Source organism: Sceloporus undulatus, chromosome 3 (genome assembly GCF_019175285.1).
Source record: "Sceloporus undulatus isolate JIND9_A2432 ecotype Alabama chromosome 3, SceUnd_v1.1, whole genome shotgun sequence".
NCBI classification, from domain to species: Eukaryota; Metazoa; Chordata; class Lepidosauria; order Squamata; family Phrynosomatidae; genus Sceloporus; species Sceloporus undulatus.
In genome coordinates, this window is record NC_056524.1 from 46,759,882 (window position 1) to 46,787,063 (window position 27,182).

The 27,182-nt window shown below is 38.5% G+C and overlaps 1 protein-coding gene across 5 annotated transcripts; it reads left to right on the plus strand.

The window, feature by feature from the left end:
• The first annotated feature begins 7,507 nt into the window (after positions 1-7,507).
• ARL6 (ADP ribosylation factor like GTPase 6) lies at positions 7,508-25,614 on the plus strand. Of its 5 annotated transcripts, none has more exons than XM_042460524.1 (8): positions 7,508-7,662; positions 10,380-10,530; positions 12,479-12,540; positions 13,206-13,274; positions 18,160-18,254; positions 20,857-20,986; positions 22,596-22,651; positions 22,834-23,327. In XM_042460524.1, the coding sequence occupies exons 2-8, from the start codon at positions 10,408-10,410 to the stop codon at positions 22,863-22,865; spliced, it is 567 nt and encodes a 188-aa protein (XP_042316458.1). In that variant the 5' UTR covers positions 7,508-7,662; positions 10,380-10,407; the 3' UTR covers positions 22,866-23,327. The 5 variants fall into 5 exon arrangements, with proteins under 5 accessions (XP_042316458.1, XP_042316460.1, XP_042316457.1 ...); XM_042460526.1 differs by having other exon boundaries at positions 7,510-7,675; XM_042460523.1 differs by having other exon boundaries at positions 7,511-7,755.
• The last annotated feature ends 1,568 nt before the right edge of the window (positions 25,615-27,182 follow it).

Consider the following 27,182-nt stretch of genomic DNA (forward strand, 5'->3'; position numbering starts at 1 on the left):
ATTAAATGGTAGTGTGCTTTAGTATAAAGAGATAATGTAAGCTTGCCTTTAAATAAGATATATTAAATGCTGAGTAAATTGGAAATTAATATTACAATTTAATATTTAAAATGTCTGTACATATAAACAATAGTGTAGAGCCAGTGTTGTGTAGTGATTTGAGAGTTGGACTAGGACACTGGGAGAAAAGGGTTGGAATCTCTGCTCAGCCATGGGAACCCGCCGGGTGTCACACTCTCTCAGCCTCAGAGGAAAGCAAGGGCAAACCCACTCTGAACAAATTTTCCCAAGAAAACCCAGCAATAGGTTTGCCTTAGGGTCATCTTAAATAAGAAAGCACACAGCAACAATACAAGAAACAATAGCAAAAGCCTTCATTATGTCCAGTGCATGTCAGTATGTCTGGTGAGAAGTATCTCTTCTCAGTTCAGCCTCTTATAGTCAAAAACTCTTTATAAATGTAGACTCCTTTAAAAAGAATGAACCATAACTCAGTACTGTAAGTTTTATAAAAAAAAAATTGAAAAATCAATCCACATTTATATACAGCTCGCTACATTTCTGTTGTATCATTCAAAGGAAGTCATTAACATTTCTGAGTTGTCATATGTAAGACTGCATCTCAAAGCGTCACAAAGACAGTGTGAACAGAAATTGCAAAGAAAAATCATTTGTTTTCAGCTACATACTCTCTAACTGTCCCATTCTGGCAGGAACAGTCCCAATTTATTCTTTGTCAACCCACATTTTCAGCTGCTTTTACAATGTCCCACTTTCTCTCCTCCTCCCACCTTCCCCCTTTGTCCTCAGCTTACTTCAATTGTTGCAAACTGAATTCAAAGTGCAAAAGTAGTTTGCACTCAATTAACTTAGCAAGGCATGAAGAAGAGAGGAAGGAGCAGAATCTTGCCCTTTCCTCTAGTCTTAGGCAAAAGCAAACTGTTGCAGACTCTTCTTGCTTGTGTGTTCTTCCTCTTTAATGTTTGACCACACTCTGATGTGGCTTGGCCACACCTGTCCTAATTTTTACCCTTAAAAATTTGGCTATAGTGCCATCACTCATCTTTTTAGATACTGCAGAAAGTGCTTTCAGTTTCAGATAGGGTGTTGGTAAATATAAAACAGAGCAAAATGAGAGATGGAACAAGAGCAACAGGATTGAAGTTTCCTGAGGAGTAATGCAGAGGTTCATAAAAGTGCAGCCCCAAAGGTTTTTGCGGACCCTAGGTTTTACCTGGACCATGCCAAGTTCTTCCCGAAACAAAAAGGAGGGGGAAATGAACATACACATACATCAACTTCAACTCCCTAAGGCCTCTAAAGAGTAAGGTCTTAGCAGGGAGGGAAACTCTTCAACCACCCAATCAAAATTGAAAGTAGACATCTGTTCATTTCCAGTTACAATTTTTAGCCAGTTCTCTACAGTTCTTTGTCAATGTTGTCCACAATAGGTTCCCGGGGGGTAGCAGCTGTAGTTGCTCACCCTTGGACTGATACCAGCAAACTGATAGCATTGCCCTAGCTTTAGGAGCCCACTGAGCTTTGAAATACTATTGCAAGGAAATGTGTATACCTCAAACCCAACTTTCTTGGGGAAAGGTAGCTAAAAAGTGTATCTGTTTGTCCATTGTTAATGCTAGATATCATGTGAATGTCACAGAGCAGCATATATTCTACAGGGATTCTGCAATGGAAGCAATCTCACCTATTGGAAATGGATGGGATGGGTTCATTAGGGATGCTGCTGCAAAGGAGTCCATAGATGGGTGCTCTCCAATGCCTACTTCCCAACATGTAACAGTAATAAAATTTTCAGCCTATACTGTAAAGATCTTTTCCAAAACTGGCTAATGACACTTTTTAAAAATAAATTGACATATGCATCAGTTGACCTTCTGCATCCCAGATTCTGTATCTATGGATTCAATAATCCACTGCTTGAAAATATTCCCCTACCCCCCAAAAAATTGCAAAAGCAAACCTTGATTTTGCCATTTTATATAGGGGATCCTATTTTACTATCCCATTGTATATAATGAGACTTGGTCATCCATGGATTTTGATATCATAGGGAGTTCTGGAACCAAATCCAAAATATACCAAGGGCCATCTGTATATGTGTTCAAGTTCATGTAGGAGGGTCCTAGCCAACTCATACCTTAAAGAAAATAGGCTCCTCTGACTTCAAGCTAAACTTATTTGCAAGTAAATGCCTTATGAGCTCTCATACCTATTAATTCATGTAGAACCTCCATACTTGAAAATAAGGCTCACTTACTTCAATGGAGCTTGTCTGAAAGAAGATTTTCCTAGGACTGATTCCTTAATTGTTACTAAAGAAAAAGGTTCATAAGTCATGAGAATTTCTGGTTGTGAAATGTTGACCTGTCACTGTAGTAGATGAAATAACATTTGTCCCCAGAGATGTACAGATTATCAATTATTTTATTAACAGTTTTAGAAATGTGTCAGAATACTTATTCATTTTTACAACAGGCTTATAAAGCTGGTCAAAACAGTAGAACTTCTGTCCAGGAGTAACTCTAGAAATATGGAGGGTTAAAAAAGCAGGGGAACAATTGTTTTAAAAAATCTCACTACCACCCCCCTCCAAAAAAAAACCTCAATACAAAATGAAGGATTTTTTTCTCTGCAAAAATCCTCTCCTCCCTGGGCCTAACATCTCTAGATAAATCAGTAGCCCAATGCTCATCTAAGTTTTAAAACTCAACTTTTCTTGAATCCAAAATCCTAACATTTTATTTACTTAACAGCATCGGCTCTCAACAGCTTGGTCTCTTGGAGTTTTTGTATTACTTCTATCATGAAAGCACAAGCCCATCTTCAGATTATGGTAGCATATGCAGATCGCATAGGTAAATGAAGAATGGATCCTTTTTGTTTTCAAGCAGGTTTAGAATGGATTATATAACTGATACTATTAGAAAATACAACACACAGCTATTTTTAAAGGACCTGATTCCAGTTTGTGCAATTCCTGTAAGTGGCAGGGAACAAGCCCTGCAATTCTCAGGATCTGTTCTATAAACCTAATATTTCAATAAAACACTACTGTTTTTAATGAGATCTTTAGATTTGATTTAACAGTGGTTAAATGACTTTTAAACAATGGGTAAAAACAGTATTTGGGGTTCAGTGCTTTGTCTGATTGATCTCTCTAGTCTCTTCATTACTTATTGCTTAGGAAATATGGTTGTCATTTTTAAAAAAACTGATTGGAATGTTAACATAGAAACAGCTCTCTTATTCTCATGCTCTCTCATTGTATTGATACGCTTTCTCGGCTGAGCTCCAATCAGCAACTGTAATAAGCAAAATTAAAAGAACTTTATTATTTTTATCTTGATAATCCTATGTTTGCTGACTTAGAACACTTTGCTTTTCTCACAGAGCCATACAATGTGTTGAACAGTGTGGTGTGTTTGACTAACACTCAAACAATAATTATTAGAGCCATGCCCAAACATGAAGCATATGGCTTTAAAAATCTGGCATTATTATCAGAGCAATCCTATGGGCCAAAGGAAGGTCTTGGTTGAGCAGTCTTTCCTCAGCTCTGCCAATTGCATCAGCCAAGACAGAAGATGAGGGATGAAATAGATTTTCCAGTGATTTTTCCACCTGTTTTGGCTTTTAAAATTTCCCTTTACATTGACACTAATGGGAGGAAAAATACCACTTCAAGGGCTGGTGGGGGGCTTTAAACTGTAGATTCTTTGACACCCCCCCAACACCCTTCTTTCACTCCACCGCCACCACTGAGTAATAGTTGCTGCTACAACCAAGAGGGTCTCTTCAGAAACAGACCTCCTTCTTTACTCATGGAGAGAGAAGTCTGCAATTCTCTAAGGCCTCAGAGGATTGCAGCCTACATGTAAAACAAAACTGCGCTAGCTATTAGAGGTCTTCACACATATCTCCTTTTCACATCATGTTGAAAACTATCTTTTATGTTAGGAAGTTAGTCATTTTCCTGTACTAATGAGAAACCTCAGCTTGACAGCAGGATGTAAATCCAATGAATGATCTCTGCAGAGTTTGGAATGACAACAAAAGTGCAAGAGTCTCTCCATCTGAAAATCTTCACAACCATTTCAAGGGAGGAAACCAACTCATGCACAGGTTCCCATGTCTACTGACTGGAATGTGCACATCTTCCTCCCCTCTCCCTGGCTCTTGATCAATGTGGCACCTATAATTCTTTAAACTAGGAGGTTTCTACTCTTTGACTTATAAGTTATGTCCCTTGCTGTTTATGAATATTTATTTGTCTTTGTTTTACTGCCACTATTGCAGATTCAAGCTACTGTATTACATTTGAAGAGAAAGGTTGGTGCCTGTTTTTCAAAGTTGACGTTTTCCTTTTTGCAGTGCCCTAATGTTCACCATTATTTTCATTTAAGAGACATCAGTCACTCATATTTCATTGGCACTTTTCTTCCTTTCAGTAAAACAGGGATATTTTTCCAACAAAAGTCTGACATACCAAGCTGTGCTCCCAAGTGGAAATATAGATATTTTCCTAGACTAACCTAGAAATGAAGTGATCCTCATTTACTTGAGAGGTGTTATTATTTTCCTCATTTGAAATCTGCTACTATAATAATAATAATATGATGTTCCATGTAAATTTTCATGTGCTGGCATGCCTATAAGTTAGTAGTGTAATAAAATGCTCAGCTCTCATAACTAGGGCGTTTTAAGGTGAATTGCATTCATATACCATCTATTTGCAGAAAGAATATGGGGTTTGGCAAAGCTACATGCTGAGCAACATAATAAGATATTTGTACAACGTACAAGTTACTGATGATTATTGTATTTTATTTTTCTATTATTTCCTAAGAGGCATTATCAGGTCTTACAGATGGAGTAAGACTGTTTATTAAGATATTTATTAGCAAATAAAAGTACAGTACTGGTGGTTATTTCTGAGTTGAAGTTTCCTCCCCCTAGTAGAGCATGATATAAATATGGTAAGAAAAGTTCCTATGGGCCATGAAGAATCCACTTTTATTTATTTTTTTAAGCCAAGTGAGCATTAAAGCCAATGGGAACCAAAACAACCCAAAGGAATCAATTGCAGATGTCAAAGCAAGTTTCCAGTTAACAAGTTTATTTCTTTTTTTCCTGCTTAAAAGAAGTAATAACTAATTCAAAGCAGAGCGTCTCCTCTCCTGCATTATGATCATGTATTTTCACTAGGAAATACATTACAGAGAAACTTTGGTTGACTTTCTTCCAAGTAAACCTGTTTTCAGTATAACTATATCATTTGCAGCTTGTCAAGCCACAAATTTTTGCTGGACAGGTAAAATAGTTGTCATAAGCCAATGAAGAGCAACTGGTTTCAGAGACATACCCAGAATAAGATCATTTTCTATTAGGAGTTAAGAAAATGACAGGCCTTCTGGAGCAGACCAAAGATCTACTCAGTCCAGTAGTCTATGCACACAGAATTGTTGCTTAGACTCGGAAGCCCACTAGCATTGCATGAGTAAAACAGCACTGTGTCATACTCTGTTCCTAAGTTTGCCAGAGTGAAAACCAGAGAGGGCACGCTGCCTCTGATGCCAGAGGTAACAGCCATCAGTCCTGCATGGACTTGTCTAATATTTTTTAAAGCTATCGAAAATTCGAAATTGGTTTCCTTTGCTATATCTTGTAGCAGTGCATTTCCCAATTTAACATCTTTCGTAAAAATATGTTCTTTATTTGGTCCTGAATCTCTCACCACTCAACCACAGTACATAAGTGTAAGAGAGAGAGAAAGCCTTCTGGCAATTCACTTTCTCCACACTATATATATATATATATATATATATATATATATATATATATATATGCATATTTGCATACATCTACCATTTATCTAAATTTATCTACCATTTACCATAGAGAGAACACTCTACTAGGCATCTGTAGCTCCTCCAGTGCAATTCTTTGGTCAATGTTTGGCAGATGTTGACCACAGAGTTGCACTGGAGGACCTAAAGATTCCTAGAGAGGTGTACTCTCAGGTAAAAACACAGTGCTTTTGTTAGTTGCGGTATTGCCACATTCACAGGGGTCCTGTGCCCCAAACCCCAGCGAATGTGGAGAGACAAGCATACTTTTAAAATGAAGCAAGCAGCAGGGCATTGTTTAAAAGACCCTAGTTTAAAAGTTAAAGAATACACACACACACACACAAAACCACAAAATAAAACACACTTAGGCCTGTTACAGACAGCCAAAATAAAGCTGCTTCGGGTCTCTTTGGAGGTATGCTATTTAAATGATGCATGGGTCCTACGAGTCCGGAGGTCGCGCCAAAGCCACACTCCATTCCTAAGCACTGGAGGGCAGCTTTGGTGCAGCTTCCAGATTCTTAGGATGCATGCATCATTTAAACAGCATATCTCCAAAGAGACCCGAAGCAGCTTTATTTTGGCCGTCTGTAACAGGCCTCTATATCACTGGAAGAGGCAACACTCCCTAACCAGCCCCACAGATCAAGTAATAAATGCATTTTTTCCCTTTTGGTCCTAAATCACAGTGCTATGGGTCTTTTTAAAATGCCTCTTCAGTGCTCCAATGGTAACTCAGTGGCTGTAATGGCCGTAACTGTAAAGCAGATTGTAAGGTTGCCATAATTCTCTACTATAAACCGGGACAAAATGTAGCACAAAATTTAGACCAAAATATGTGACAATTGTAGGATAAAATTTAGCCCAAAATGTAGGACATTTAAGAAAAAATTGAGGACCTTAAATGTCCTACATTTTGGGCTAAATTTTATCCTACAATTGTCTTATATTTTGGTCTAAATTTTGTCCTACATTTTGTCCCGGTTTATAGTAGAGAATTATGGCAATCCGCTGAAACACATATAAAACTCTGAATATGTTGTGTACAAAAACAATGGCACTGTTGTGGGGTCGGTGAAAGCAGGAGGCTGTTTTGTTGACATAAAGCCATATATATATCAGCAGGGTGAACTGATGTCCTAACCGCAAATGACAACAAGTCACCACAAAATACAGTACAGTATAGGGAATTTGAGGGGGGAAATTAGGAAGTTACAAAATAAAAGCTAAAAACATAATGATTTACATCAAAATGTAAATGTGCTTCTGAGTCAGGGTCAAAATGGAGGACATTTTTATTTGAAATTCCTCCTGGACAGAAGGCTGAAATGGAGGACATGTCCTGGAAAAAGAGGACCTCTGGTAACCCTACACTTGAGAGAGTCACTCTCTCTCAGCCCCAGACACTCCTTGGGTCGAAGAACAATAAAAGGCACAAAACAACAACAAAGTGTAGTTGACATTGATTATTTATTTTGAAATTTATGGCAACCAGAGCTCTCTCTGACAGAGAAGGCTAAATGCCTCACAAAACTACAGTTCCCAGCATTCCCTAGCATTCAGCCAGGCCAATTCAAAGCAGTCTCAAAGGGACCCTCCCACTTCCGCTTTAAGCTTCCAACCGGAAGTTGGGGGCTGACTGTGTGTACTGTATGTACTGTATATGTGAACCCATCCCTAACTCTATGGTGATTTCCATCCGGGCAATGGCGGCCCTTGCGGCACGGAGGACCGAGGATTGGACAACGAGGGAGAGAGTCTCGCGGAGGGCGTGGCTTTTTATAGGGAGCAGGTCTGTCTCCTAGGTAACGGCGCAGGCGTCGGGAGGGGGCGCGTGCGGAGGCGTTCTATGTGGAGGGCGACGGAGGCAGACGCGGTTTGTTTTGTGAGTAGCCTTCAGAGCGAGAGGGGAGCGCATGCGCGGGAGGGGGCTCAGAAGAGGAGAGCATGGCAGTTATTTGTGAGGGAGCTTTGGAGGCCGGTCCTGTGTAGGTTCCCAATCCGCCGTAATAAGGGCCGCTGTTGTTATTGTTATGTTCCTTCCAGTCTTTTCTGAGGCTGCGTCCACACTGGAGAGATAACCCGGTTTGGAAGCGCTTTAGGTCTGTTTGGGTCAAGGCTATGGAATTCTGGGAGTTGGAGTTTGTGTGGGGCCCAGAGCAAACTCCAACTCCCAGAATTCCATAGCAAAGTCTTACATTTTGCGTCGCCTTGTCCTCCTTTGAGTTCAGGACCTCTGGTCAACCCAAATCCATGGGATTGTAGTTTAGTGAAGGATTGGGAATTGCCTGTCAGAAAGCACTAGTCCAGCTTCCAACTAGAGTTCCCAGTGTGCCTGTCTACACATTGCAGAATTAAACTGGTTCAATCCTCAGTCCCTCTCTTTTCAGGGATTCTTTCAAGTAGTTTACCAAAACTACAAATCCCAGGATATCATAGGATAGAGCCGTAGCAATTAAAGTGATATCGAATTGCCATAATAGTGCTGTGTACATGGGAATTCAGTGGGACTTTTTCTCTGTCGGCGCATCTAGAATTTCAGCATCTGTGCGCAGGTGTCACTGGAAAATGCTCTAAATGCAGACTCTGCTGCGTACCTTTGCACAGAATTGTTAATAGGGGAATTAAGCACCTGGAATGTGCATTAAGGGAATCGATTTATTATTATTTATTACATGTTGTAGTTGGTGAATACTGCTTGGGAGAAGTCTGTGCTTCAAACACAAGTGAGCTGCCATGTCTAGTTTATCCAAAATGGTAATAACTTAGTACAGTGATGGAGAACCTTTTACAGACCGAGTGCCCAAACTGCAACCCGGACCCCACTTATTTATTGCAAAGTGCCACGTCCCTCTGGCTTTCTAGTAAGAAACTCTGGCAAACTCTGCTAAGGCAATAGCATGTGTGCCCACAGAGAGGGCTCTGAGTGCCACCTCTGGCACGCATGCTATAGGTTCGCCATCACTGACTTAGTATGTAGAGCAGTGGTCCACAAACTGTAGTGCCCTTTATGGGCTTTTGGACTTCAGCTCCCAGAATCCTAGACTATTGGCCAACGTGGCTGAGGCTTCTGGGAGCTGAAGTCCAAAATCTCTTAAAGGGCACAGTTTGAGGACCACTGATGTAGGGAGATCTTGTAGCACCTTTGAGACTGACTGAAGGAAAGAAGCTGGTACCATGAGTCTTCGTAGACTTGAGCCGACTTCCACAGATGCAAATGTGTATACTGTTGCACCTGTTCACTGTATATAATTAACTTACTACAAATAATACAGATTCTAATGATAGATACTCCACATAGACTTGAGCCTGCTTCCTCAAATGTACATTTGCATCTGATGCCTACTAATTTTCCAGAGTAACCCGGCTATGTCTTTGTAGTCTTTCACAATCTCAATAACCCAGTTATAACATTTATATTTAACTGAAATACTCTTCACTTTCAGACTGTGGATTTTTATCTTTATTTTTACAGTGTTAGAATTCACTGCCCATTTACATCGGTCAGCAGCATCCAGTTTTCAAATCAGGCAGATGATGCAATATACCAAGTTAGGCTCCCTTGCAAAGTAAACTGTAATGCTGGGTACAGACTGAGATCCTAATCTGCACAGCATGTTTCCCCACCAGCATTTGAAGGTGCTGTTTTTAGTAGGGCTGCATCATAAAATACTGATGTTAGTCTTTATGATGTGGAAATTTACAGCATAAAATCCTTTCAGTTGTGAATGAAACTCAGTTTTATGGTAATTGTGTGGCAAGTGCTATATAACTTGGTTCACATGAAGTAGCTAACTATATTTTGAAATACATAGGCTTTTCAGGTTCAGTTCTGTGTATAATAACGTGGTTTAGATTGTAATGTTATCAATGTCAACTGATCCACTGAAAAGTCTGTCCTATGGGTTGGCTGGATGTTCTTTTTGGGGGGTTTTCTAGACATGGTAGCAAAATCTATGATTTCAAGATCATTCTTTTATTTTGTTGCTGTAATTACCTTAGCTTACTATATAATTATTTTATTATTTAGTTATTATCAGGAGTCATTTATTAGTCAAGTCAAAGGCTTTCACAGCTAGCATCCATAGTTTTTTGTGGGTTTTTCAGGCTATCTTCAGAGGATGTTAGCCACAGATGCAGGCGAAGCGTCAGGAATAAACTCTTCTAGAACACAGCCACATAGCCCAAAAAACCAACAAAAATATAGTCCTTTATTTGTTTTGAATAAATGGACGAATCTGGTTCCACTAAAAGCTATCAACTGTGGTCACACTGTTACCCATTGACCAAAGGATCTTGTGCTTTAGATGGACAGGCTGATAAGTGGCCAGACTGCTTTGACAAGAAGACTCTTCCCAAATAATCAGCTTATCTTCTAGTTACTTGTATTAACCAACCTGCTGTGACACCATTTGAAACTAATTTCTCTCACAATGGTTTTGTCTTAAATATCCAAGGATCTTTGCCCTCATGTGCAATTTCAGTAAACAAAATTCTTCATAAACACAGGTGTTGATTGTGCCATTCGATCAGAACTATGGGATTATTTGACAAACTGGCAGGCCTGCTTGGCTTGAAGAAGAAAGAAGTTCATGTTTTGTGCCTTGGATTAGATAACAGTGGCAAAACAACAATTATCAACAAGCTGAAACCATCTAATGTAAGTAGTCATTTTCATATCTTGACAACTTGTTTGACAGACTTAACTGAAACTGATGCTAACTGGAGATTATGGAAAGATGGAATTTACATTATATACTGGATTACTAATATTTAGGATGTTATTCTGCATTCTTTGGCATGATTTCATGGTTTTATATTGTTGCAAATTTTGATAATCTTTATAATTTTAAAGAGTGAGTGGTAATAGACATTGTCTTCAGAAATTGGTAAAGAGTTTATTTGTAGCACGGTCCTATGTAGGCATACTTGTAGGTATATTTCAAGTGAGGTTTATTACCTAGTAGGGGTGTTTAAGACCGGAGTCTTGGCTTCCAATATAAGGTATGCATGGTTTAGTTTGAAACATAGATTTATTTCTGCTCGTTTTTGTTGTTATTGTGGCATGATTCTATGTCAGTGATCTTTGTCTGATTGCACCATTGATCAGCAGAGGTCAGAAATAAAGATGCTCATAGGTTTCTGTACTTAATATCCCCATTTGACATTGTTTCATGAAATGGTTATTACAGGGATAAGGATATAATCAAACAATTAGTTGTTTCTTTAAATACATGCATATTTTAGGTGACCAGTATTAGATATAAACATAAATGGTCACGCGCTATGTTTTGCATGTGCTTTAGGACCTATGGCCTCCCTCTGCTACTGTGCTACTGAACAAAGTGTTCATGAAATTTGAGAGAATATTAGGAGCATCATCTGCTGCATCATCCAGAACTATGATGCTGGGGAGGAATAAACAGAAAGGAAGCTCTTTTGATTCATGGAAATATTCTTGCGTGTTTAAGAAGCTGTTTGGTTCAATATCATGTTAAAAGGTTCTGAAAGCATAATATGTGTGCCCAGTGCCAACAGAGGATGCATCAACTCTGCCTGTTTATCAGCGGGTGATCAAGATAATCTCCATTTCTAAATATAGGTTGACTTGTTAAAGGCAATACTCTTTAGCGACATGAAAGTGTGTGTGTGTGTGTGTGTGTGTGTTTACACATACACACAGGTGCATTTTAATTGCAAAAATTCAGAATACAAAAATCACCCCCCCCCCAAGTATGTATTGTAGATGTGTCCTTAGATGTGCAGTTATTAGTTAGTCCTCAGTAAAATCTAAATATTGATAGATACAGTAACCTGGTGTGTTTTATTGTTTTACCTTACATCTGTATGTTCTTCAGAAGTGAATTCTTGAAATATTCATATGTTGCCTTAACAGGCATTAATCCTACAGTTTTATCCTCTGTGACCAATACAGAAACAATGCACTGAACTGAATTATTAACATACAGCCAGAATATTGTTACCTATCATTTATATAGCATTTAGGAGCACTAAATGTGCTTCATGTATTTCATCTCCATATTACTTTACTTGTCAGTAAGCTATCACTAGGGCTGTCCAATAGTGCTCACATAGTAGCATAGCCACATGACATTCACACTGAGTGTTTTTGCTGCAGAAGGAATCGTTTTCCCAGCAGTTGCTTAGCTGTTAGGCTGCTGTAGAACTCAAAGGGGGGAATTTTGCAACTTGAGCAACACAATCCTACTAAAACTGTAGTCATTGCTCAGAAAGTTGATCACCTGTGCTAGCCTTACAATGAATGTGAGTGGATTAAGCCTAATTATCATTTAAGAGAAAGAGAGTACTGTTTTTGATCCAAGAAAAGAGATTACACATAAATGTTAGCAAAAATGTCTTTCCTGTAAGCTGTTCTACTGTGGAATGGACTGACTGACTCAGAAGGCAGTGGACTCTCTTTCCTTTTTAAAAACAAGGTTCGATGGCCATCTTTCAGGAGTGGGCTTTAGTTGTGTCCTGCACGGGAGGACTTTGGACAAGATGGTCCTTACAGTTTTTATGATTTCTGGTTTTAAATGATAAACTGGAAACAAATTACATTTTAAGACAAAGTTTGTATTTTATAGGCTCAAGCTCAAGATATTGTTCCCACCATAGGATTTAGTATAGAAAAATTCAAGACATCAAGGTAAGTCTTTGATTTGGATACACAGGTTGAGTCTCCTTATCCAGTATTCCAAAATGTGTCATAATCCACAAAGCAAATCTCTTTTCATGGGTAGTTGACATGGTGACGTCTTTGTTTTCTGATGGCTCAGTGTGCACAGACTTTGTTTCATGTACAAAATGATTTTCAAAATTTGTTTAAACTTATCTCCAGGCTGTGTGTATAAGGTGTATATATATTGTATATATGCAAATACAGGTATCCCAAAATCCATAAAATTCCAATATCCAAAGCTCCACTGGTCCCAAGTATTTCAGATAAGGATAAGTATTTTGGATAAGGGAGACACAACCTGTATTCATTTCTAATCTATATTTTCTAACATAAATCCAGTTGTTGCTCCCAGCTAGAGTAGGCCTACAGAGCTATGCATTTTTACTCAAAGTAACTCCCCTTCTGTTTGGTGAGACTTAATATCATAATTGTAAGATTGCACCTTCTGTCAGCTAAAATTACAAGTCAATACATATTGTTAACTGGTGTGCTACCAACATCTTTCCATGAAATAGTAGCACAGTACTCAGAATTAAATGCCAGTGTGTTTTGTGAGAGTGGTAGTTATATATATGATTGCAGAACTAATCATTTTACAGTTCTAATTTGTATGTTTTGATGTTTCCTTCTAGTTTATCATTTACTGTATTTGACATGTCGGGTCAAGGTAGATACAGAAATCTTTGGGAACACTACTACAAGTAAGCATTTCTAGTGTAAAGCTTACATTTATAGTATTTAAACATATTCAGAAACTAAAAGTATCTAATATTTTATGTACAGTATACAATTTATGGAAAGCACTTGCTTAAACCCGTTGTAGAACAATATGGTAAAGATGCTGCTACTGGACTACAATAGTTTTCTTAGGTGGGGTACAAACCGCCGCTTTGCGGCGCTCCCCCACCGCCGCCATTTGCTCCGCGCGGGAGCCGCAGCAGCCAAACCGCGCAACTCCCGCACGGAGCAAAAAAGAAGCTCCATTTCGGAGCTTCTTCTTGCGGCACCTCTATGACGTCGCAAGGCGCCTGCCGCGGACTTGCGACGTCATAGGCGCCGCGACACGTCTGGACGCTGTGCGTCCAGTACGTAAAGATGGAGGCACCCATGTAGAAGGTGCGCCGCCATCTTGTACGTATAGGATACGTACTAGGGTTAGGGGGGTGCGGAAGCACCGCCCCTTCCTAACCCTAGTACGTATCCTATACGTACTATATGGCGGTGTGTATCCCGCCTAAGATTTGAATCAAGGGGAAAAGAATATGGAATCCTTTGGAGTTATAATTTTGGAGTTGTCTAGTCTTTACCACATGAAGGTATGTGTTCTTGGATATAGCCCATCTAAAAACAGTATATGTCAGAAAAAAATATTGTTCATATGAATACTGTGTCATGATAACAAGATAAAGGTTGAAAGTATTGTCGAGTATAAAGCAAGGCCAACTACCAGCTCTGTTACCAAGGCTATTAATATGCCAATAGAAGGTATCATTTTATGTAGTTGTGGCTTTGGCATCCTAAAAAAATGGAGGAAAAATACCATTTGGAAATTGTCTAGAATTCAGAAATGATTTATAGAATGAGATAAGGTGGAATTTCTGGGGGCTGTAGACTCTCCAGTATGACTGTTGAAGCATAAAGATTTTCCTAGTAGGCTTTTATGTTGATTCCTTTAAAGATTAAAGGACACTGTTGAGTGTCTCTGAATTATTTTTTTCAACTGGCCTGGGGCTGAGGAAGTCAACTGTATCGACTCTGTTCCTGAATGGCTTGAAGTGCTTCTTCCCTCACTGGAACAACACTTGTATTAAAGACATGGGAAAATAGCTAGCATCAGAGATCTGAGCAAGTGCATGGTTTTCTAATGCATTTTTACTAAATAAATTCCAAAACTTAATTTGAAGTTGAGTACATAATAAATAGTACAAATATATAAAATTACAGTACAGAGATTTTGTGCAAATTAGAGAAAGTACACAGAACAATCAATGAAACCAAAACATTAAGGTGTTTGTTTGTTTGCACATTTCGCCTTCATTTTATTCACCCTGGAAAACTTAACTTGTTGAACTTGCACATTAATCTCCTGGTCCTAATTTGTATAAAAGGTTGATTTTAAAAATTAATCCCCTTTGTTGTGATAGATTGTTTTTCTCCTTGGAACAAATTGTATTAACTCGTTAACTAAATTAGTATATGAAACATTTACTCACATTGGAACCATTACCTAATCCTACAGAGAAATTCAGCAAATACACTCAAGGATCCATCAGTTGATAGTGAGATAGCAAGAACCCCTTTTCCACAAAATAACTAATAAAAAGCTACTAAATTAAATCATTGCAATTGTTTAGTGTTGATTTAGCAATTTATTGTGGTTTCCAAGGCTTAGGGTGCCAACATGCTGTATTTCTTGAGTACTTTCTGATTAAATTCACACATGGAGACTATTGGTGCCATGAGTTGCTGGCAGACTTGAACTGACTCTTGTGAATATGGAGTAGAGCAGTGCCTGCCTTAGCCACTGCACCAGAGCGATAAACTATGGACAGGCTATTTATCTAGTGCTGCTACTCTGTGTGTATGTGCCATTTCCTGTCTCTATATAATTTCTATTCCTTCTGCAGCAGAATATCTACTAAATGCAGCTCTCAGACTGTCTTCCATACTTTGCCCTCACTTGTTCCTGCTTTGATCATTATCCTTGGTTTCCCAGTCCTGCTAGCGATACCCTCCTTGTCACTACCTTGTTTGCCTATAATATGTATTTACTTAAAATATTTTTGCACTGCCTTTCCAAGTGATGTCTTCCTAAAATTACTGTCTTAGAAAAACTGCTTTTTCAAATTGCCAACACCTTGGCTATTGACTTGCTATCTCTTCTTACACCTTGGTCAGCTACTTGGCCTAACCATTTATGTGCCAGTGCAATCCTGCAAATAACTTCTCCCCAATTAGGAGGCTCTGACTTGCAGAAGAGTATGGGTGTTTTTCAGTGCATGGCATAGAAATACTAATATCACTTTTGTATCATGGTTTTGAATAAAATAGCTTCATATCCGGCTCATTACATAATTAAAGCAATTATCCAAATTAAATGATAACTGAAGTACAGTAGAGTCTCGATTATCCAACCTTCGATTATCCAACATTCCAGATTATCCAACGTCCCTACTCAGTGATTTCTATACATTTTCAGAGGACTAAACTGTTTATACAGTACATACTGTACATCACAATGTTGATCAGTGACTTCTTTACATTTTTAGAGGACTGTCTATACATTACAATGTTATTCCTATAACATTACTGCAATGTTACTTTTACTGTTACTACAATAAAACTTCAATACGTTTGCAGTTCATAGTGATTTCAAGGCTTTTCTTGGACCCTCTGGATTATCCAACATTTTCGCCTATCCAACTATCAGCCCGCCCGTTTATGTTGGATAATCAAGACTCTACTGTATTTGCATTTCTGGACCAGGCTTAAGATCTTCTGGTTTTGAAAGACTCTGCTATTAAAAAAAATTCTCATTCTCTTGTAACTTTGGGGTTTTTTTTTTAATGTTAGTGGATAAAGCTATTCAGTATCTTTGCTGTAATAAATAAGAATTGATGAGAATAACATTGTATAAGGAGCAATTATGAGGTAGTATGGCATAGTGGTTTGAGCATTAGATTACAACTCTGAAGACCAGGGTTCGATTCCTGCTTGGCCATGGAACCCACTCAGTGATCTCTCAGCCTCAGAGGAAGGCAATGGCAAACCTCTGAAAAAATCTTGCCAAGAAAATCCCATGATAGGTTTGCCTTAGGTTTGCCTTAAGTTGGAACCAATTTGAAAGCACAAAACACACACATTTACAGATTTATTTTTTGTTACTCTTCTGCTAATTTGGTAACGTTGTTTTGATTAAGTAAAAAACTTCAAAAAAGCAGTTGATTCAAACTTGAACAACAATGGTCAAATATTGTAAAATGTTTTCATGGAGTTACAGTTGGCCCTCCACATTTGCAGGGATTAGGGGAACAAGACCCCACGAATGTGGAAAAACTACTGATAACTCCCCCACCACACAAAAGCCAGTAAAAGTGATGGGTGGGCAGGGGAAAAGAAGCGGGCGTGCCCTCTCCCCTACTTCCCCCACACTCCTGTCCTTTTAACTGGCTACCCGCCCCTTTCTGGGTGTGATAGTTGTCTTCTCTAGACAGCTATCCCATTGGGAAAGGTGTGGTAGGATTGATCTTCCTCCCCCTTTTCCCATTGGGATAGTTGGCTGGGAAAGGCAGCTTTCCCACTGAGAAAGGTGCTGTGCACCCTTCCTGGCTGCTCCCTCCCATCCAGGCTTTTTTCCTTTCAAGAGGAAAAGCCTGGGGGGGGGGAGGAAGAGTGCACGCACAGTATTGGCCTGGCAAATAATCAAAACCACGAGTGTCAAAGCCACAAAGGTGAAAGGCCGACTGTATTGTAATTATAGTTGTAATATTATTGCTTGTATGGAATAATTTGAGATCCAGTGTGATATAGTGGTTTGAGTATTGAGCTACAACTTTGGAGCCTAGATTTCAAATACCAGCTCAGCCATGGAGGCCCACTGGATGACCTTGGGCAAGTTATACTATCTCAGCCGCAGAAGAAGAGTGATCAGACAAAAACCCCTCTGAACAAATCTTGCTAAGGTTTGTTTTAGGCTTGCCATAAATCAGAAACTACTTGAAGGCACACAACAACAATAACAACAACAACATGGAAGAAATTAAAGGCCAAACCAAGCCCTGAGATTTCATCACCCGTTTCTAACCTCAAGAAGTATGTATGAGTACTTGCAGATGCAGTGTGGGCTAATTTCCACTTGACATAAATTTGAGATTGTTTTATTCCTGAATTGTTATGTTAAAAGTTAATATAAGATTTATGAGGGTAAGGTATGTCGCTCTTTCACTTCAGTTACACATTGCATCAAGGTGTTTCCTGGTCTGTTTGTTTCACAGCTTCTTAAGTTGGTTTTATCATTGTAGAATTAACTGGTTCGTTGAGCAAAGGAAACCTACTGTTAGCTATTCCAATATGTTTGAGGGGGATCTATGCCTAGGGATGTGCCTAGAGAAGTTTTCTGGCTTATGATATCATTAATTGATTTAAATGTTGACATAAAGCTGTCAGTACTTTGTTCAGCTACTAGGTAGCAGATTGCCTTAAGCATCATACAGTTGATAAGTTTCAATTTATCCAAAGGTGTGTGGTCTCAGGAGTTTAGCTGAAGGGCTGCCCTTCTTGCCTGCTCTGATGTAGCCTGCCTGCCCGCCCCCATAATGGAGCACAGATCCCTACTTCAGAAGTAATGGGGTACACCACAGCAGTGGGCATCCCAGGATTGCCATGACTTCATTCAGTCAGAGCAGGCACAGTGTGTTAAGGGCCGAACATTCAGTGTATCCGAGTAAGAAGTACTACAACCTGGATGAAATCTGGTGCTTTAAGATATAATAAATAACACACAGCAAACTAGTATTTAGACTATACATATTGCTACAAGCTTTTAGAAAGCCTGTAATTTGCTTCTTTACTTTCTGTATTGTACAGGGATTGCCAGGCCATTATTTTTGTTATTGATAGCAGTGACAAACTAAGAATGGTTGTGGCCAAAGAAGAACTTGACACACTCATGAATCATCCAGGTGAGGAGACCTTTTATCATTACTCAGTCCTGTTCCTACTGCCTATTTTCAGCATAAAACAACTCTTTTCTTGTGAGTCTTTATTTGTATATCGAGAAGTTCCTTTGCTATTCCTTCAGTAGGAATAAACTGTAATAAAGGATTTGTGAATGTGTATAAATACATTGGAGTGGGCAATTTGTGACCCACTAGGTGTTAATGAACTACAACTCCTTTAATTTTCACTATTTGCTACACTTCAAAGATATAGCTGTGTTAGTCTGTAAAATGAGTATGTAGAGAGATCAGCACCTTTGAGACTAACTGCAATGAAGAAGTTGGCAGCCTGAAGACCTTGACCAAAAGAACTACACAGGTAGATTGGGAAAAGAAACAGCAGAATTGGAATTCATCCATAATTGTCCCTCAGCATGGATTGACTGGGGACAATGTCTTCCTAGCTCACTACAAACATTTCAACACTATCTGACCCCATCCTCAGGGGTGCATCCTACACTCATCTATTCTCTTCACCTACAGGCTAGTTCCCAGTGCCAAACTGGTCTTGCCTCTTCATTTCCATACTCATTGGCCAGTTCACAATGTCTGTGTCGACTATCGACCATCGACCAAGCTGGATTTGTTTCTTCCTTTCTGTACACAAAGGATTTTGAATTTGAATTGACATTCTCACATACCAATGGCGCATATATATCCCTGGTTTCCACTCCACTATATGCATCTGAGGAAGTAGAATGAAGTTTATGAAAGCACTATATGCATCTGAGGAAGAAGACCGAAGTTTACAAAAGCTCATGCTGCCAACTTCTTTATTTCAGTTAGTTTCAAAGGTTCTACAAGATCTCTCTGCATTTACTACACTGTCTAAGAATGGTAGGAGTTCAGTTCTAGCAACATTCGAAGGCCACAGGTTGCCCAGTTCTGCAATACAGTATTTATCTTTTAATTGCTGTACTACTACTATGGAACTGAATTAATTCAAAAGGAAGACATTTAATCAAAATCAAGCCCATTTAAGAAATAAGGAACTCGGTGAACTTGCACTGAATTGCCTTAAGCCCTGTGCTGGGAGAAAGAGAGCATTTGTTTTTTGTTTGTTTGTTTGTTTGTGATATAAAATACATAAAGAAAACAGGTATCATTTGTATAAAACCCTTCCTCCCTTAATTACTTTTTATCTTTCAGTTGTCCCTCCTACAACAAGAACTATTTTGTTTTCCAAATCAACCCCCCCACACACACACACACACATAGAAAACGTCACTTTTGTTGCAAAAATAGTGGGTATGCTTTTCAAATTCAACAGGAATTCCTGTCAAAAAATCCCAACATGAATTTTCTAAACGTCATGTGGAACAGTTTGTGGCCAGGTTAATCTATTATAACTATTATAATCTTAGTGTTTGTTGTTTCTGCAAATCTATCACTGACTTTGTGTCTCTGTTACATCAACAGTGCAGACACTGTAGCCTCTTTGACTTGAAGAAAAGAGCCTCTTCAGGCTTCACTCATAAGGCCCTTAGTATCTGCAGGGGTTCCATTCTGGACACACACATCCAGCAGATGAAAGAAACAGCAGGACTTCATCCTACAATTATTTATGGCAGCACACATGTGCACAGCTGCTCTGCCGCAGCCATGTGCACACACAACCATTAGCAGCAACGGGGCTTACCATCCACAGATGGCAAGCCTGTGGGCGGGGAGGGCGAGCTGTATGGATCTTTAGCGTTATACTGATATACATACATTAGGCATATATATTTGTGATGGAAATCCTAGTCATAGAACCTCTACTCTTTCAGTTTTCTATGCATTCTGGGAACCCAGTCATGTTTATTTGGCTATTTGTACTCCTTTCAGTCCCTTCCCAGATGCAAAACAGCACTGGCATGAGAAATAATCAGATTAATTGCGTTATTCTATTTTCTGTGAGGACCTACTGGATTTATAATGAACCACAGTGCAACAGCCGCATCTGAGTTAAATGAAGGAATCAACCCTTAGGTGTGTTGAGCATTTTTAAACGGGACTTAATTCTAGAGATCTTTCCTAAAATATGTTTTTTGATACTAGAACTGCATTCAGGACTATGGCGTGTAGTAGCAATAGTAATAAAGAGTGGTTGTTTGTGTGATGTTCCTTCATCATTGAGCAAAAGCAGTTACTCATGCTCTCTCTTTTTATTAGATGCTACTTTTAGCAATTGCAAGGTGTCCTCTTTAATTAGCTAGTTTGGTTGGTTCATTCAGGTTGCTTTCTCTCATTGCATATAAATCTCATTGTAAATGAGTTTCTACATAATTTCCTACAGCTCCTATAATTAACTTTGAATAAAGAGCTGTCAGTTGAGACCTTAAACAGAAAAGTTATGATAATACATGGAGGACTTTGCTTCTATTATAAACCATTTGCAATCTTAACCCTCTTTTTTTAGTTTGGGGAGGATTACTGTAAGAACTCTACTTAGAACTCTGGCAACTGAAGCATTGTAACCCAAATATGTATTTTAGTAAGATGCAGTCTTCAAACAGGTAAGGCCCCTTTTCCCTCTCAGTTTTGTATGAATTTTAGCAGCATTAACAAAATATGTTATTTCTAGATCTTAAACATAGACGAATACCAATTTTGTTCTTTGCCAACAAGATGGACCTTAGAGATGCTGTGTCATCTGTAAAAGTCTCTCACTTACTGTCCTTGGAGGACATCAAAGACAAGCCATGGCATATCTGGTAATGTTGTCTTTATTTTCAACTTGCATTTATTTAGAATGTTTAAATAACTAATTGTGGTAGCATTCATTATTCTGTTTTTCAAATGACATAGGTGATTGTTAATCTTTTAAGTGTAATATAGGACAGTCTTGTTAGTCCTTGATACACATGAGAACTGAAACTGAGGCACGTTACAGACGGCCCAGAAGGGGCAGTGGTGTGCCGCTGCTGGTTGCTGTGTCTGGGAACCACAGCATCCAAACTGCGCAGTTCCCAGACGCAGCAAAGAAGGAGCACAAAAATCGCGCTCCTTCCTCGGCCCTGGAAGAGACGCCGCAAGGTGCTAGTCGTGCACTCGCTGCATCACTTCCGCCACACAACATGCGGATGCAGCGCATCCGCTACGTCAAAATGGCGGCAGCCGTGTGGAACGGCCGCCGTCATTTTGACATAGTCATTACACGCAAGGGGCAAGTGCGTCAGGAAGCTCCCCCCGCGCGTAATGACGGCGCCTCATGGGCCCGTCTGTAACGCACCTTAGTGAATAGTTGCATGCCTCAAGGAAATGTAAAGCTATATTTTTATTTATGTTATTTAAAATGCTTATATGCCACCTTTATAAAGAGCTTTACTGGAGCAGGGGAATGGGTCCACAGCTAGCAAAAATGTCAAGGTAATTCAACAGTCGCTACCTGCCACTTTTAGTAGCCAAGATAAATATATAATATATGAAGGAATGAAATGCCATTTGCAACAAATATTGGAATATTGTTAAATAAGAATATTTCCTCCTTAGTGTTGTACTAATGGACATTTTGTAGTGTGAAGAGACTTTACCTCCCATCCACCTGAACCCTTCCATGCCACTTGAAGACCTGCTTGTACACTTGGAGGGTGCTCCATTTGAAAGGATTTTGGAGCTCATGTCTAAAAGGCAAACAGGAAAGTTAACGTGACAAATGCTGTGAGCTAAAGGAGGAGAGAAAGGGCAAGTAAGGCCTAAGGAAGAACTGAGCAGGATTAGTTTAAGTCTAGAATAAAAACAAGTTAAAATTGAGAAGTGACAAAGCCCTTTAGGGAAGGAGCAAATGAGATGCAACAGAGGCAAACTAAGGTTTGAAGTAAATAGCATTTACCAAAGTAAAAAGAAAACGAAAAAACTAGGGCAAAATCACCTGAGGCAGAAACAGAAATGTTCATCATATACTGCAGGGTTTGGGGGCTTTTTGTTTAGTTGGTTTGTGTGGCCCTTCTGTATGGCCCAGTTTTATCATTCATCATCTACTGGACATTTTACTAGTTTTATTTCAACACTTTTTAAAAATTCTTCTGATCCTAGAATTAGACATGTCAAAATTTCTCTGCCCCACCCCATATATTTCCTTAACTAAGAAGTTAACCATATTAGGTCACATTTTGGTTTCTAAAAAGTTGGTGCAAGAAATGGTGAGACAATTTTGCTGCATTAGGAAATAGCTAACAACATATCTTCTAATCCGAGTCCTAGTAAATGAATGGTATACTGTATTTTGAATAAAATGGCCTTTTCTGTGTATGATTTCAACTTGACTATCTAGAAAATATGATCACTTGATTATTTTTATTAATTATCTTATTTTCATTTTAGTGCTAGTGATGCTATTAAGGGAGAAGGATTGCAAGAAGGTGTAGACTGGCTTCAAGGTAGCTTTCATCACAATTTGCCCAAAAACGTAATGTTTTCCATGAATCATTTTGCTTTTATTTTATCATTTTCCCACTATTTCATGTTCCTTTTTTCCTACTTATTTGTGCTGTCAGATCAAATTACACAGTAAGTATCCTTAGCAGTTTCTGTGATCTATGTTTCTTGTGCTTCCTTCTAGCAAATACCTCTCCCTCTAAAATTCCTGCATAAAGTAAGCAAATATACCAGCAGTACTTCTTGTCTTGAAATATGTAAAGTAATCAAAGCAGATGTCATTTTTTTAAGAAATAGTTATTGTGGTTTGAATATCATTTGCTTATTTACATTTACCATAATAGTAACTAGTGTTACAAATATGTTTGAGTCTTCCATATGTGTTTTCTCATTCTCTCTATGTACACGTGTGTGTGTGTGTGTGTGTGTGTGACAGAGAGAGAGAGAAAGAGATACTTGCAAGATATATTTCTGAAAAGAGTAAGTCAGACTGAATAGTATCTGAACATATTTAGTAAATGTGGCACCTTCAGTGCAGAATATGTCAAAATGTTTTTGTAGTGATGAGGCAGTTTCTAGTTCAGTTACCAAAGATACCAGCATTTTTTAAAATCAGAGTTCTCTGAGGTTTATTTAGGAATAAATCCACATTCTTATCCCCTTTAAACCTTTTGCTCAGGGTATACTGTACTGTACTTCGCAGTCACCGTTGTCTGTTCTGATTGTGATACAAGCTATGCTTACATAATTTGTTTGATTAAAACACTGTATTATTATTATTATTATTATTATTATTATTATTATCCTGCCCTTTCCCAAAATGGACTCATAGCAGCTTACAAGATTAAAAACACAGAAAAGTCTTACATTGAAACAGAATTAAGTTATTACACTATTAAAACAGATTACATGTAAAAGAATAAAAGATAGTTAAAAAGATAAAAGTGTTTAAAAATATTTAAAAGACTACAACAGCCAGCCCATTCTTTAAAAACCTTCTGTTTTAAATGCCAGCAGAAGGGACAACAAAGAGATGGCCATTCTGGGCTCCCTGGGAAGGGATTTCCCAAGTCTAGAGGGGGGGAAAGGCGTTCCCTAATGTCCCCACCAGCTGTCCTTTGTGAAATTATCATAAATAATTGATCCCTATTTTCATCCCAAACATAGTTTTGTAGCAGAATACTCTCATGGTAAATGTATGTAACTTTCTCATAGTTAGTGCAAAGCATTTTAGAGTAGCTTTCGTAAACTTTGCTGTACAGACATGATCTCACGCAAGTCGTTTTACTTAAAAGGTACCACTAGATGTCAGTAGAGACCAATAGGCAGGAAAACTTTGCTAAATGATATTTAACAGATAGGCAACGCAAGAATACACAGTTTAAAAGAATAGTACTGGTACATAAGAATTATGGGAAAGAATCCATCAAAGAGTGTTTCAATAGATGTTAGGTGTCTGGATTTATGCAACAGTTAAAATTAAAATAATTGAAGCATCAACTGATAACTCTGATTTCTATAGGAAAGCCATAGCTTTGATACAGAGCCAAAGTATATTTTTTCATTGTTTGTTTTTAAAGTTTTACTGTACTTTTGGCAATTCTCTCATTTACCTCCTAAACTTTTTTTCTACTACCAACTTCAATAAGCAGAATTAAAGTTTGTTATGCTTACTAAAGACAAACTCAGAGTAAGACAGTCAGGCATCTGTACAGAAGACTTTGCTTCTCCATATAAATCTTGACTTGTAAATTTCTAAACTTGATTTGTAATTCAGGCTTTTTAAATATTTCCAACAGAAGAAAATGCGGTAACGACCAAAGACCAGAGCTAGGTTACAGTGGATCCTGGGGAGGAGAGTTGCAATAAACATGCATACTTCCTGTGTCTGTGGTTTTCCCTTCTCTATGAAGATGGGAAAAGAAACAGGAAGGCTCAGTTTAGGCAATTGAGAGCATCTGGTTTGGCTCCCTTATTCATTCTTGTATGTCCCTTCATCTACTTCTTAGATTTTGTCAACCTCAGTTTGCTGTGATGTCCCAGAAAGAGCACATAGTGTGCAAAAGAAAAATAGAGGAGGGGCTAGGAGTCCATAAACCTGCAAAGATCCTCCTGATCACCAAACTGTGGTTTGATATAGACATGTTACCCCAGCATTCTATCTGAAAACAAAAATACAACAATGTTTCTGCAAATGAGCTACACAGATGTGTACATATTCCTCTTTGGCTTTGTATGGTTGTTCAAAATAGTAAGTAACATATACAAACAACATTTTAACATTGATTTTGTTTACTTCCTTACCCAGATCAGATTCAACTAATGAAGACATGAAAAGCCAATGAGCTATGAAAATATCTTAAAGAACATTTGTAGATGTAACTGAAGAACCTTGAAGATAAAGGACTCTTTTAGACTGGTTTATTTCCCTATTTTGGCTTTTATAAAAATCCATCAGGTTAATTGTTATTTTTTGCAATAAAACCTATAGCTCTCATACACATTCATGTTATGGACCAAAAATGCAGGTGTGATTGGAACATTTCAGTCGTTGTATGCAGTCTAAAAATACCAGTGTGTTTTGAGTTATGAGCCCAAGAAGAGGTGCAATAAATGGACTGCCCTCCCTTGCCATGTTTCCTGTTGAGAAAAGCATATACATGGTATACACATTGGGATAAACCAGTTTATCAACATGTGCACAAGGAGTAATTGCTATGGATCTCAGGATCACATGTTCCTCTGCAAAGCAGAGAGGCAACTCTGGCAGCTTTTTCTCCTGATCTAAACCTTGGCTTTTCATGTCATCCAAGCCAGGGACTGTACCTTAAAATTCATAATTCTCAAAATAAGAGAACTTTCTACGGCCCCATACAGACAGGCCAAAATAAGGCTGCTTTGGGACACTTTGGAGGTATGCTATTTCAATGATATATCCGTACTAAGAGTCTGGAAGCTGCGCCAAAGCCACAATCCAGTCCTATGGACTAGAGCACAGCTTTGGCGCAGCTTCTAGACTCTTAGGACGCATGCATCATTGAAACAGCATTAACTCCAAAGTAACCTGAAGCAGCTTTATTTTGGCCTGTTTGTATGGGGCAGCAGTCTTTTAACTGTTTCTTTTAAGCCACAGTTTCTCATCTGGACAACATAGCCGTTCAGGAAAAACAATATTAAAAGCTGCCCAAGTTGTACTCATGGCTGCATGAAAGAACAGGAGTAGTGTGGAACAAACTAGCCCAAGGCATTTTTTTCTGATCATACTTGTCTTGCTAAACTGTGGCTTACAATTAGCCCTTTACCAGACTTTGCTGTGGACCTTTATCAGAATTCAAGAGTTTTGTGTTAAATGGAAAACAGCTATAGAATTTTGCAATACATCTTTTAGTTAAAAGTGAATTGTGTTTTTATAAGCCATTGTAAATGTTTATAATTTGCTGTGTTCTGAAATTATAGTGTGTTCTGTAACAACTGAAACAATATTTTGATAAATAAATATAGTATATGGTTAACATATTGGATTGTGTTAGTTTTATAATGACATGCAGAGTAGCATCCAGTACATAAAATGATCTGAAATCGAGTTAAAGGCTTTCATAGCCAGCATCCATAGTTTTTGTGGGGGTTTTCGGGCTATGTGGCCATGTTCTAGAAGAGTTTTTTTCCTGATGTTTCACCAGGATCTGTGGCTGGCATCTTCAGAGAATGCTTGCCTGGAAAAGAGTTGAGTATATATATCCTTTCCCAGGGTGACACAGTATATGTGTGTGCGTGCGCCCACGCACACACACCCAACTCTTTTCCAAGCAGGCATTCTCTGAAGATGAAAACTATGATCTGAAGTCCTTCATATCTAGGCATGAATTGAGTTGTTACTCATGGAGTAGATGCTTGGAATGAATAGAATTCACATAAACATTTACTTTACTGACTTACCGATTCTGCAGATCAGTATAGTTGGGATGAACAACTATATTTGGGTCTCTTACAATTCAAGCACATTCTTATAGTATAAAACTTCGCATAGTGGCATCCATTTTATCCTTGTCTCATATTCACTTATATATCTTTGATATTTCATATGAGTACATAATCTGGAGAGCCAGTATGGTGTAGTTGGACTATGATCCCCGCTTGGCCATGGAAACCTACTGGGTTGCCTTGGGCAAGTCACACTTTCTCAACCTCAGAGAGGCAATAGCAAAACTGAACAAATTTTGCCAAGAAAACGCTTTGATAGGATCGCTGTAAGTCGGAAACAACCTGAAGGCGCACAAGAACAACATAATCTGGAATTCTCAAGTTTTATTCTAAACTAGCTTTAACCAACTCATGATTTAACATTTGAAATGTCATAAAATTATGGGTACATTCTGGAAAGCTCTATAATGAAGCCTCCTGCAACAAGGAGACGGTTCAGATTCAACTTCTTTTTGAAAATGTCTAATGTACACTTAACATGCTTACATCTTTCAACATGACAGTGTTTTTTTCAACTGAACTGTGGCCAGTGTTGACTTCTGTCTGATCTCT

What these genes read in the sequence shown, in the direction of transcription:
- ARL6 (XM_042460524.1), top strand. Translation starts at nt 10,408, where the DNA reads ATGGGATTATTTGACAAACTGGCAGGCCTGCTTGGCTTGAAGAAGAAA. An exon ending in GAAAAATTCAAGACATCAAG is followed by an intron (nt 12,541 to 13,205) that starts GTAAGTCTTTGA and finishes GTTTCCTTCTAG; the next exon opens with TTTATCATTTACTGTATTTG. An exon ending in CTTTGGGAACACTACTACAA is followed by an intron (nt 13,275 to 18,159) that starts GTAAGCATTTCT and finishes TGTATTGTACAG; the next exon opens with GGATTGCCAGGCCATTATTT.